Genomic DNA, 13,351 nt, shown 5'->3' with positions numbered 1-13,351 from the left:
TTTGTTTATCATCATATGTTCTCCACAACACTTCTTTTACCACTTTTTGGACAGCAAATTATTTCTATTTATGCAATAGCAATTAGCAATGAAAAACTAATTTTAGCAATGAAAAGAAGCAAAGCAAGTCATTGTTTTGGGAATTTTTTTGGATTTAATTTCCAGTTTTCACATACAGACTCCTTGGAAGTATCATTAACATGATCTGGTATTTTTCCATCGTCTTGCTTTTTGTCTTCTGTTCAATGAAAGCATTGGGAAGTGTGTGAGTGACAAGGGCTTGTAGCTAATGAGGGATAAGTAGGCATAATTTATAGCGATGGGAAAGCTTAATTACATTACTGTGGATGTACTATAACCAATATATTATTGTCTTGTGGTGGCAGTAGCTTACAAAGTGAGACCATGCAGTCTATTTCTGTGTATATTCTGAGGCAAGATCGAAATTCTTGCCTTAGTCAAAAAGTTTATCTAAGAAAGGAGTGCAGGGTTGCATTGAGAAGACAATGGTGCTAGTGCATTGAGGGAAATTTTCCATGTCTGTGTTTTATTTTCAGGTAACTACACATTAAGGGTTGACTGTACCCCTCTTCTCTACAAACTGGTGTATAATCTGACAAAAGAGGTACACAATCAATCTATTTTCTGGCTTTCTAAGAATAAGCAAGACTCCAAGTTTATTTGATAAAATGGGACTATTGAATGATATCAGATTTATTTTATTGCTGTGCTGGAAGAATCTTGATCCCACCAAAATCGATAGCAAAACATCCCACCAGCAGTACACAGTCCATGCTCACAGTTCCTCAGTATTCCTAAAAGGATTGAAATGTGCCACATAAGTGGAATTTTATTTGCAATATAGAGTAAAAATAATAATAATCAAAGCAAGATGGTAAAACACTTGAGCAAGATCCATTCTCTGAAGTTATAAATATTGAAGGAAAATATTTTTGACAACGGCTAGCTATCTTTTTGTCTTTGTCTGTTCCCCTGAATCTCCTCCATATCTCACTATGCCCCTGAAATATGTGATAAATATTGAAGGATTAAGAAGGTTTTTTAAACAGGACTGATGTATGGATTTACATTATTTCAAGTGGTCTAACCATGACTCTTTCACCTCTCAGGCGACATCATCATAAGGCTGAAAGGCTGTGATCCATTAAAATGTGGAATTTTATTTGCCATATGAGGAATTAACCAGATGAGGCACCTGTCATGAGCCATTGCCACCATCCTCAGATGAGGATTCATCTCAATTAAGAGAAGGCAGCTCTGTCTGACTTAAGCAACATAGGCTCCCTGTAAAGGCATTGGGTAGAAACAGAGGCCTTTAGGATGAGATTCATTTGACCAAATGTGGTTGTCTACCTTTGTATGTACTGAAATCAAACTATTTTCCCCCCTGATCTTAAGTGAATTCTGGTCATTTGGTCCAGTATAAAAATCTGCCCTGTAATGGCACTTGGTAGGATGACTCCAGGTACCAATCTCCCATCCTGCTAGATGCATTCATCCCAAGTTACTTTCAAACACAGTACACTTTTACCACCTGAAATGCCATGGTTTAGATCTGGGGAATTTATCTATCCTATACCCATGATTTTCTTTTCTTTTATTTCTATGTTATATTTTCCTATCAATTCTTTCGATCTTAACCTTTCATCCTTGCAGAGAGAAGAAGCTGTGCTTTTCAAATATTAGCTCTGACACTTGGCACACTGAAGAGCATTCTCTTTTGTCTATAAAAATTTTTGTGTCCTTAGTGCTGCAGGGCCCTTGATAAAATAATTTACTTTCTGTCTGGAGTAAGCCACTAACTCAAGAAGACATTTTACTGCAAAAGATAAACAAAGTTACAAAAAAGTGCTCTGGAATAAAAAGAGTGCCTCTCTCTTGATCTTAACCATTCAGCTATTTCTGGTTTGAGTAGAAAACTTCCATTAAAGTACCATGCAAAGTACTTGAGACTGACTTGAAAAAATAAATGTCATATTCGCTGTTTAAAATAGCTGAAAACTATTTTAGCTTTCAACAGCAGAAGCATGATGTAAACAATAGAAAATCTGGTAGCCTTACCCCTGGTTATGCATGTCCAAAGGAAAGTTATTTCTATTAATATTAAGGTGTCCAACATCCAGTTATCCAACATCCAGACATCTCTTTGCTCCTCATTTTTTTAGCGAGCCAGGTCTCAGAAAGAAGTGTAGTGCACACATGAAGTGTTTTCTTTCAGAGAGTTCTGCATTTAAGAGTGGCCCAGTATAACATATGGGACATTTAGCTTTATTGGCTCTGCTTTATTGACAGGGTTTAGACATTTGCTCACCACCAAACAGTCTCTGCAATAGTTCAGTTCCACTGTGATTATCACTGATTCTTTTGCATTTATACTTAAAGAACTCTTCATCTTCTCTTGAAGCAGCGGAAAGCTTATGCTGATCCTAGATTTGGATCTAAGTCAGGGCAAATATGTTCTACTGTGTTTTCATACAACACTGTGCTCTCAGTGTTGTATGAAAAAGCTGGGCAATGTTTTTTACATGACCAGAGCTGTTAGAATAACATCTTTTCCAGAGCATAGTGTTTTTGCTCCCATATGTCAGAGTTCAGCTTGCTCTTATTAATGTGCATTTTTCACTTTAGCCCTAGGACTTGACCAGAGTACCCTGAAAATGACAGCAGCCAAGCACTTATTTCACAAAGTTGTTGTTTTCCTGCTAGCTGCTGTCAGAATCTCAGAGGTCAGAACTCTTTGAAATTTCAATTTGGAGTCTGTATGTTTTTCAAGACCAAATTTAAGTCTCAACAATATGGTGGGACCATGTAGGTGTCCATGAACATTTATGATTTGTATTTCAGAAAAAAAAAATTCCAATCCCCTGCACATCATAACCAATCTTATATTTAAAGGACCATGTCTATTAGAGGTTGTTTAACTGTAGGTGGAGACCAGGGCTGGAGTCTTGACTTATTTCTACTCTGCCACAGATTTTCTAAGAGCTTTGGTCAACTGATTTTATGCTCTTTCAAATATACTCTTCTTTGTTGGTTATCATGATGGCAGCACTAATACCTTTTCCATCCTGGTTACAGAGTTTTTGGGGTTTTTTTGAGGCAAGGGTGAGACCTACATTCGTCCATACAGTGTCTTGCTCAACGATTCCCCAGGCTTGGTTGATTCCGCTTGGAACTGCTATAATATGATTGGTTTGGACACCTCCTTCTAACACAATTCTTTTATACATTTTCTACAGAAAAAGCAGTCAAATTTTAGGTTTAGCCTTGTTAAGAGACTATTGCTGCTATGCAGAGCAAACAGGCTTGTTGTCATCTTCCCAAGCCTGCTGAAAGGAAAGCAGGCTCTGGTTTCTGGAGAAGCCCCACAGTATTATATATGCTATTGTGTGTGTACATGCACATTCCCCCTGTAGTAGATGAGCTCCAGGTAGCATTCTTAAGCTTTTAACCTGTTCTTCCTACTGTCTGTGGTTGGTTCCAAGTGCCTGTGAGAAGCTTTCCTTGTTTGGGAATGCATAAGTGTGTGTAACAAATGTCAATATTCTCTTCCCTGCGTGAACAATGCTGCTGGTTAAGAATGGGGAGCTACAAAGATCTCCTTTGATAATGAATCGAGTTAGAGGTACTTCTAATGAGATTAAAATGTTTTCCTCTCCAGATTTCAAGCCCTGATGAAGGTTATGAAAATAAATCTCTTTATGAGAGCTGGCTTGAGAAAGATCCTGCATCTGAAAATAATGCCTATCCCAGGTAAGTTGTTAATATGTTTGGGGTCTTTTTTACCCCAATATTTTAATCATATCATGGCTACTCACAAGAATTTTTTGAGATGTGCTATTTATGGCAGCAATACAAAACCTTTTAGCACAAGGTGACTCTCCAGCAAAATCTTTTATAGTAAAATAAAATAAAATTTTATTATTTTTATTTAATGGTGGTGATATTCCAGCAGTACAGTGAAATGTCACACTTTCTAAAGACCTTTTTATTAGTAGAAAAGCAATTCAAAAGCATTCGAAAAAAGCAGGGTGGGGAAAGACTTCAAAGCATAGTCATCTACTAGATGAGATAAAATCAAAATTGTTGGGATAAGCAAACAGTTGAAAGAAGCTGCCAAGAGCAGTAATTAAAAAGTAGTAATTAAAAAACTTGAGATAATTATTCCTTGTTTATACAATGGGTGTAAATGTGTTACATTACAAATCTGTATAAGGGTGTATTAAGACTTAATGTTTGAAGGTATTAATACTCCAAAACGCTCTTTCTGCCTGTGACTCAGGCTAAATTTTATTCACAGTGTGACATTACTGACACAAGATAAACAGAACTGCCCCATTTTGTGATTTGACAAAAGTTTTCTGCATGTTTCTGGCCCTGCTAAGATGAGTTTCTGGATTCATTAGACTCACTGAGATTTCTTCCTTTTGAAAAAGCTGCTAGATCCGATCTTTCTTAGTTGATGCACATAATTCCTTGCAGAAATGTACACTAAATTCAGCTGGAACAGAAGAAATTTCGTGAGGTTTGTTTGTTGGTTTTGTTTATTTTTTTTTTTTAACTGAGAAACGCTAATTATTCACCAGGCCAGACAAATAAACCTAAAACTTAACTTCAAACGTAAATATTTGAAAACAGAATGCTACGTCTGTCTGCTGCGGTTTTCCTACCCCTGCCATGCCACAGCTCCCCATCAGATGGCAGCGGTGGCCCGCCTGTGCCGAGAGCCGCCCGTGCCTTTCGCACTGGGAATTATTTATCGGTCTTGGATTCTCCTGCGGAATGTGCCAAGTACACAAACACATCTGTCTTTACACACACTGCTGCCCAATTCGTATTAGTTTGGAAATAGATGATTGATGTTTTAAGACGGCAGAGACATGTCTGGTACAATTTTATGGCTCCTGTGCAAAAAGTGTTTGTTTGTATTTTTAATGTCATCGCTCCCATAATTAGGATTGCTGCAATTAAAAGATCTTCCTAACAATATTGGATACTGAATCAGAGCGTTGGAATAATATCAGTTCAGTAATTAAGCTTGCCACTCATCTCGACTTTGATCCTACTAGTGTCCCTGATGTGCCCTTCAGAAGAACTGACCTCAATTCCTCTGAAAAATCTGCATTTTGCATAAATTACTACCATAACGGTTCAATAAGTGCTCTCGCTAAGATGTTGTCTTTTCTACATGCAGAATAAATAAACTGGGGTCAGGCAGTGATTTTGAAGCTTACTTCCAGCGACTGGGAATTGCATCAGGCAGAGCTCGTTACACCAAGAATAGGGTAAGCCTGACAGATTGCTTGAAGAAGTCTGATAGTGCTGAGCAGTCATCCTGTTAAAAGCACTCATTCATAATTAATAAAAAAAGCTTCAAACCATCGTTGACTGGTTTGTATATCAGTGACATCCCTTAATTTAGCAAGAAGCCTAAATGTTTGGAGAATAAAACATGTTACAGTGATGTGTATATTCTATAGGATGTCAAGTTCACGGAAAGGTATTTATAGAGTCTGATTGAAGGTGGATAGTTTGTTCCACCATGCTATTAATAGTCCTGTTAATATACAAATCTTCCATAGTTCAGGAACAGCCACACAAGGTAAAAAGGGGCTGTGATCAAGGACTTTGGCTAGCCAAACTCCAAACTGCCTTTGCTCTTGGAGAAGGCAACCTCTGTGCAATGGAACTGAAGACTGGTCTGTGTGGGTAGAGAGAAGGAAGCCTGCTTACTTAATCCTGTGCAACAGTCCACAGATTCAGATTGGATTATTTTTTTAATGGGAACACACAAAAATGAAGGATAATATATTGTGTTTTGTAGCTAATATCTTTTTTGATTTGGAAACCATACAAAACATCAGAGTCATAAAGTGATCAGTACATCTTTTAACTGCAGTCAGAATGCAGGGCATTGACAGATTTCCTTGCTCTTTTTCAGAAAGCGGACAAATTCAGCAGTTATCCTGTTTATCACACTGTGTATGAGACATTTGAGCTAGTGGAAAAATTTTACGACCCCACCTTCAAGAAACAGCTAACAATTGCCCAGTTACGAGGAAAACTGGTTCATGAGCTGGCAGATTCCCAGGTCATTCCATTCGACTGCAGAGACTATGGAGAAGCCTTAAAAGGATACAGCAACAGAATTTATAAATTAGCAGAGAAGCACAAAGAGCAGCTGAAACTTTACAAAGTATCATTTGGTGAGTAACAGCCACAGGACTGTTTCTTAGGTGCATTAATTAGAATCGTGCAGAGACATGTCACATCTGTCATAGCTCTGCAAATTAATTCCTTTCTTTCCTGTTTGAATTTTGCTGTCACAGTAAAGAGCCTCTAATTTTTTTTCTTTTTCTAACTACAACACAGTTTTAATGCATTATTGTTGATAAGAGTGTTGTAACAATTTTCATGCATATTATTAATTACAGAAATTATTACAGTGCTCGTGGGCAGTCAAGGACCTCAAATGTAGGACAAAGAGGTACCTCTTTGTGAAGTGAGCCTGCTACCCACTTCCTTGCTTAAAAAAATAGACAAGTCAAGAGTTTATGGTAACTGCTTGGAAATTGAGGGACATAGGTGTCCATTCCTCTTCATCCAAAACTTGATCTGACCCTGGAGAGCTTCACCATCTCCCTCGGTGCCTGACTGCCATTTTTAAGCCACAGGATCACTTTTCCAGCATGAATACATCCATTTGCTGAGCACCTGAGCACATTACTGCAGAGCCCGTAAAAGTAGTCTAAAGCAGCAGAGTGCTCTGGATCCCAAGCTGTGAGACCTTCCACAGTCATCTTCTATCTCCCCTTTTTTTCTTCTTTTTTCCTTCCTGTCTTGATCACTCCTTGTGTTTCTGCACCAAGGAGATTTTTCAGTCAGTCCTAAGTCACTTGCTATCTGATGACCCCATGATTTGGAGATATAAACCACCTTTTGGAGATGCAGTCCTTGTTTGCGGTATGTGAAACGTTGTAAGTAACTCAAATTCAAACCACATTTTTGGGAAATTAAAAATTACATTTGAAATGTCATGTAATGGTTTAGGTGAAAAATTGTTGACTATTTTGAAAAGACACCCTTTTTTTGTAAAAAGGCCTCTTGAGACAGAGGAAGCCTTGTGTGATAGATCATCTGGTCTGAGATTCTGTAAAACACAAAGAGTTATTTCAAAACGTTCTCATGTTCACTGCAGCATGTCTTGTAAGATCAAATCTATTTTTTTTTTGTGGTAGTAGAACACTTATCAAAATATCTGTGAAATAATTTATTTTCATTGTTTTGAGTTTCTATTTTTAGATTAAAAGTTGCACAAACTACCTCCTGACCAATGCATCTATTCTCATACCTAGAATCTAAAAAAAAAAATCTTCTATTTTCAGCTTCTTTTTTATCACCCAAATAACACTGAAACCTCTCCTTAATAACTTTATAAATGTGCCATTTTGACTATTTATTTTACAAGGCATGTTTTTCAATCTTATTTTCATGGCTCTTTTCTGATGCTTGATGAATTTTAAATTATTTCTTGAATGAAGCTATAATTTTTAATTTTTTATTTATTCTACTACACCAGAGTACATTAAATAATATAGGGAGGTTTTACAATACTGTGAAAATTAAAGTTTATTCCACCTTTCATAGAATTGCTTCTTGACAACACTGAATGTCAGAAAAATTTTAAGTCTAAATCTTATAATTGTCCTTTAAAATAATAGGTTAAGGTTTTTATTTGCATTTGGATTCACATTTTAGCTGTTCATCTACAACAATGAAGGCTGGAACCTTTTTTTTTTTTTTTTCCTAAAATATGTGCTTGCAGTCATATGCTATCAGGAAATAATGTTTTCAAGTGCGGGAAAAAAGAACTGTAATGTTTTCTAAAATAACCAATATTGACAGCACTGAATAGCTAGTGAACATGAAGTTGGTACATATTTTTCAGATGATGATTTTTTTTTTTTTTCCCTCTCTTAAATCCCCTCCTACTGCTTCTGAAATATAATCTGCAGCTGCAGTATGGCCATGATGTCAGCAGGGCAGAACTATGCCCCCTGGCAAACTTAGAGCTCTTGCCACAGGGTTATGTACAAGTGTGAATTCTCACCCTCAGAAGGCGATGTGTCCCTCTGAGCTGCAGTCTGTAAACAGCTTGCATACATAAAATCTGTGCATCCAACTGCATCAACTAAACAACAGTACTAAGACAAGAAGAAGCAAGTGCAGGCTCATGATGAATAAATAAATTTGCTAGAAATAGAAGAGCAAATGAGACTGAGGAACAGCTTTCAATTGGCTGGGAACAGAAAGCCTGTCACGTGAAATTGGGTGATAAATCTATAAACAGTGAAGGGATAATAGTTGCCAACAGAAGACTGCATTTAGGAGATGATCTAATCATATGTCCAATCTTCCTGCGCAATCGAAGAGAAGATACTCTGGTTTAGCCAAAGTTTTCTGAGACTTGTGGGCAAAATGTACAAGTTTTAAACTTTCCTTCTTTCTAATTGAGGTGAGTTTTGGTGGGGCCAGAAGTTAACCTCGGAACATCCACCTGTGATTTATTCTACAAAAATTACTTGCATAAATTGATACTTTTCCCAGGTCTGTATTAAATAGAGCCTTCTGCAAAAAAATAATCACAGCTGCTACTGCCATTAAAAGGAGTCCTGCTGCTTCTCTAACTAAGTTATTCCACATGTGTCAGACGTACTGGGATGGGGCAGGGCAGGAAAAAGCAGCAGCCATTCCTGCTAGCCTGCCTGCACACAGTCAGGCAAACCCCTGGGATCTGAGTGGCAGTGCTGCAGGACAGCACGGAGGGACGTGACAGAGACACCTCCCGTGCCACAATTCCAGCGTGCAGCAAGCACAGCACTTGGCTGCTTTCATCTGCTGTGTCTGCCCCTGTGTGCCATGACAGCTGTGCCTTTTGTGCCTCACCTAGCACTGTTCAATGCATGTATCACACTCTCCTGTTGTGCTGTCAATGGGACATCTTTCTCCTAGAGCGAAATCCCGCTGTTCTTCCACAGCCTTCTGGAACAGCTGGTATTTCTGATGGAAGCCAGGCCTTTTATACCTGAGCACTGCGGTGCATTTGTTAAACAGGAAACAGCAGAGCTCTCAGTTTGCAACGACAACCAATTTTTTGCTTGCAAAGCAGAGGGAAGATGGATGGCTATGAAAGCTTTACCAAGCACTCTGCTTTACTCTTGGTCTCATTGCAAAAGGTATTTGCTAGTAGTGCAGTTCTTTAAAGTCTGCACTAGGTAAACCAATCAATTATGTAAAGAGAACAAAATTAATGCTATTATATCAGTAAAACAAATGTAGTACTTCTCCCATTGGGCAACTGAAAGGTATATTTGGCTTAGTAAATACCATGAAGTTGTTCATGTAATCCTTCCATTCCTAGATCCTCTTTTTTCTGCTGTGGTGAACTTTACAAAGGCTGCTGCTGAATTTCACAGGAGACTCGAACAAGTTGACAAAAAAGAGTAAGTCAGGAACAAAATAGTTTTATACATATGTATATGTATGTATTTATGTCCTGGTTTGCCTTAGGTACCCAGAGTGGCAGTTCTTTATTTCTTCTACTACACAAGGATTCTATCTGATTAGTGTAGAACAGAGCTCTGAACCCTGAGACAGGCAGTATCTTTTAAGATGAATTATCAGATAACAGAATGTTTCCTGTGATTGATAGTAAGAGCTGTACAGCTTATTACTAGTATCAGGTTGTCATTATAATTACTGTAATACATGGAAAGGCAGGTAGCAATGAAAGAGCTGGACTGAGATCTCTATTTAAACACCTACACTTGAGTGTTGTAGGTGATGCCAGAATTTGTACTTTCAGCACACTTCAGAGACAGAATATCTGAGATATCCCTATGATATTGGAAAGCCTAAGGCCCCTTCAGGACTCCTGTGCCCTCTGAGTGCAGTGACTGCAGGCCATACCAGTTGTGTTTAGGCAGCTGAATCCCATCCTTACTATGTTACTGTACAGGTTAGAACCTGTCTCTTATACACATCTAGCAGGACTCCTGTGCCCTCTGAGTGCAGTGACTGCAGGCCATACCAGTTGTGTTTAGGCAGCTGAATCCCATCCTTACTATGTTACTGTACAGGTTAGAACAAGACTATGGCTATTTGGCTTATGGGTGGACACCAAAATTTAGCTATCTTCATCTATGTAAATCTCAGTCTTCCTCTCCCCTCTGTTAAGTAGCATCTTTCCAGTGTCATTTAATACTAAGCAAGTATCTGACACTCTCAGAAAGTTTCCTGCTTTATTTTGCATAGTGTGAAATGTTGTTTTCTAACACAGAAATGTCAATTCATTAAAACAATATGGATTCAGCATCTCCATTTGCAAAACTACTTCTTTTTTTTGTGAACTGTAGACCACACTTGTCTTTTTATTTATTTTTCTGTCAAGAAAAAAGAAAAAAAAGAGAAGAAAAGTGCTTTAAATGAAACTGGAAGTCATGTTTCTTGCCTGCTGTGCAACATTTCTCTGTCTCCCTCTCATGCAGTTCAGTTGCAGTGCGCATCATTAATGATCAGCTGATGTTGATAGAAAGAGCTTTCACTGATCCTCTGGGCTTGCCAGGAAGGAAGTTTTACAGGTGAGCCTAAAAGTTTCTTTACCTGCTGTCTAAGGCACTCTGCAGCTGACTGGTCAGTTGAATTGCTGTATAGGCCTAACAGGATTTAGAGGTCAACACATTGCTTTAAGTACAATCCAGTGAGTAGTGAACTTTGTTTATAAACCTTAAGGAGAACTCCTTGGCTACCTCAGTCTTGTGGAGCCAAATTCCTCCATTTTGGCTTTTTATCAGCTGTGGTTAAGCAACACCATTACACTCTGACTTTTACTTGTAGATACCTAGTCCTACTAGGTACAACTTGCACTTGTGATTGTCTACAAAGTGAGGATTGAGTGAAGAATAAATGAACTGTATTGAAAAAAAAAGGTGAAAAGGGTAGAGTAAAAGGGAGACAACAATGAGAACAGATGTGTAGTGAGGGTGAGTTGAAGAGAGAAGCTGAGAAGGGAGAGCCTGGAGAGAATTGGAGAGGGAGTGACCTTTCAGCACAGGAAAAAGGCCTGTGAGCTGTGCTACAGAGCACCATCTGTCCCAGCTTTGGCTGCTTCTATAGGTGCTCCGAAAAGCTTAAACCACAAACTACTATATCCTTTCTAGAAACCCAGCGCTTTTATCAGGAACACCTGACAAGAAGCTGGCTTTCAGTGTCAGGGGTGTGAGTACCTCATTTTGCTCTCAGTATCCCCCTTTTCCTATCAACTGGATATATCTGACTCCCTGATAGATGGTCTTCATGCCATGCCAGAAGTCCTTCAGGCAGGTGGAACTGGGAATCACACGTCCATCCTCCTAGGATAAACTGTCATTCACTCTTTGAGAAGAATGAAGTAATTTCTTTCTAGAAAATTTCTTGTTGGCTGTTGGGTATCATTTGGAGCTGTCTGGGTTTTTTTATTATTAGTTCTTACTTGCTTGCAATGATTAATGTAATTTTAATATTTCTTTTCATTTGGGAGGACTCTTTCACATGGTGTAAATGTGCTTTGATGCTTCATAGTTAAAATCAGTCTAAGAGCAGATTTGCAGCTATTCATTATTTAGGAAAAAAATCTATACCAAAACATAAGATTGATATTTTGTGCAGTTCTGATCCAATATGATCACTTCTTTTCTGGAGACTTCATGCTTTTCTCAAGAATTCACCCACAGATTTTTTTTCCCCTTCTTTTAAATTCCTTTCCCAGGTAAGTAATCTGCTGACCATCATGCAGCTACTTAGTTGTTTTTGAGGTTCCTATTCCATTTCTCACCACACACCTATAACTAGTTTTACTCCCCGTTCCAGACTGTAAAATTACTTTGACAGGTTTTTTTAGCTTCCATTTTCAAAAAGTGTAAAATGATTTTGTTCCTAAATAGACAAATGTGTCATCTCTTCCCAAGGAGAAGGCAACCTGACCTAAATTTGTGCCCTTTCCAATAGCTTTTGCTCTTGGAACAGTTCCTGTTCTTTTAAAGACCAATTTCCTGTGTATTTAGTAAGTTCTGATCTTCCTGGAATTCACAGCTGCTTTATGTAGTACACATAGAGTGAATACACACCCCATTAATAGTTTCCTTTCTTTAGGATAATTGCCTTTTTCTTCTTTTCCCACAGACATGTTATCTTTGCTCCAAGCAGCCACAACAAATATGCAGGAGAATCCTTCCCAGGAATCTATGATGCCATGTTTGATATCGAAAGCAAAGCTGATCAACACGAAGCCTGGGAAGAAGTGAAGAGGCAGATTTCCATTGCAGCCTTCACTGTGCAGGCAGCAGCAGGAACACTGAAGGAAGTAGCATAAGATGATGGCTTTGGAAACTCACATAGCGGAGTGTGGCACGCAGAGTTGTCAGGCTGTCACAGAAGCCCAGTGTCCCTTACTGCCTGCCCCACCTGAGGCTCCAGCCCCCCAAACCACATGGGAGGTGAGCAGCTCTGTGTGTCAGAGAACTCCTGAGCTAGGACTTGCTGCATCTCTGGTACCGACAGAACTGTAGCTTTATGAACAGCTATGCATGGAAGAAAATTTGGTTGTGGGGAGAAGTGGGAAGTAGTGAAGCAGGAACTTCAACTAGAATTTTCTGGGAGATCTGCCAACTTTGAGGACCCAATGTTTTGGATGTACAATTACAAAAACAATTATTTGCCAAGCTACTTGCAAATTTTGTCCATAGCAGTGATCAACAGGACACCTTTTGAGAGAAAAAATACTCAGCCTGTCCATTTTTCTTGTTCTAATAGAAGACACCAAAGGCATCCCCGCACTTCAGAATCTATTCTGCGGGAGCAGTGAATGCCCTTTACATTTGCTTCCTTTTCTTAAAAAAATATAAAAAACTGACTTTCCTACTGACTCCCAAAGCAGTATTGGCCTTTCTTGATAATCAAGGAAAACAGCTGCTTATATGCAGAAATCCAAAAGTCACTATGCATCTCCTTCCTTTATTTCCACTTTGGAAAATAAAGATTTTGGGGTGTAACCAAAAGCTGACCTCCATGCTCTTTTTGGCAGTTGCACTTGTTCCAAACCCATAGCAGCTTTTGTTCCTATCTTTTCCTGGGCAATCTTTTTTCATATTTTTTCCATCTGAAGGAGCTGGAGGACATTGTTAATATTAACAAGCATGGGGCTTGAGATAATCTCTTCATATAAGACCTGAAGAAAGTTTTTCACCAGGAGCTGATTTTACATTCAAAGATGAACTGAAATGTATAACAAGGC

General features: G+C 38.6%; 1 protein-coding gene and 1 long non-coding RNA gene across 3 annotated transcripts in view; one reads left to right on the top strand and one right to left on the bottom strand.

Moving 5' to 3' along the window:
- Positions 1–13,113, top strand: part of LOC107205820 (N-acetylated-alpha-linked acidic dipeptidase 2-like) — a 30,162-nt gene extending 17,049 nt beyond the window's left edge. For both annotated transcript variants that reach the window (XM_015630783.3, XM_015630792.3), the window contains 7 exons: positions 558–625; positions 3,683–3,774; positions 5,216–5,306; positions 5,963–6,227; positions 9,443–9,524; positions 10,569–10,661; positions 12,241–13,113. In XM_015630783.3, the coding sequence (XP_015486269.1) occupies positions 558–625; positions 3,683–3,774; positions 5,216–5,306; positions 5,963–6,227; positions 9,443–9,524; positions 10,569–10,661; positions 12,241–12,430 (881 nt within the window). In that variant the 3' untranslated portion in view covers positions 12,431–13,113. The remainder of the gene's footprint in view (positions 1–557; positions 626–3,682; positions 3,775–5,215; positions 5,307–5,962; positions 6,228–9,442; positions 9,525–10,568; positions 10,662–12,240) is intronic.
- Positions 7,566–10,575, bottom strand: LOC117244745. Its single transcript, XR_004498390.1, has 2 exons — positions 10,169–10,575; positions 7,566–10,047 (listed from the first exon to the last, which is right to left on the bottom strand). It is a non-coding gene; the product is annotated as an uncharacterized LOC117244745 (long non-coding RNA).
- Positions 13,114–13,351: the final 238 nt, after the last annotated feature.

This window comes from Parus major, chromosome 1 (genome assembly GCF_001522545.3).
Source record: "Parus major isolate Abel chromosome 1, Parus_major1.1, whole genome shotgun sequence".
In the NCBI taxonomy this organism is placed as follows: Eukaryota; Metazoa; Chordata; class Aves; order Passeriformes; family Paridae; genus Parus; species Parus major.
The sequence above is the reverse complement of the archived record's forward strand: the minus strand, read 5'-3'. Positions and strand labels throughout refer to the sequence as shown.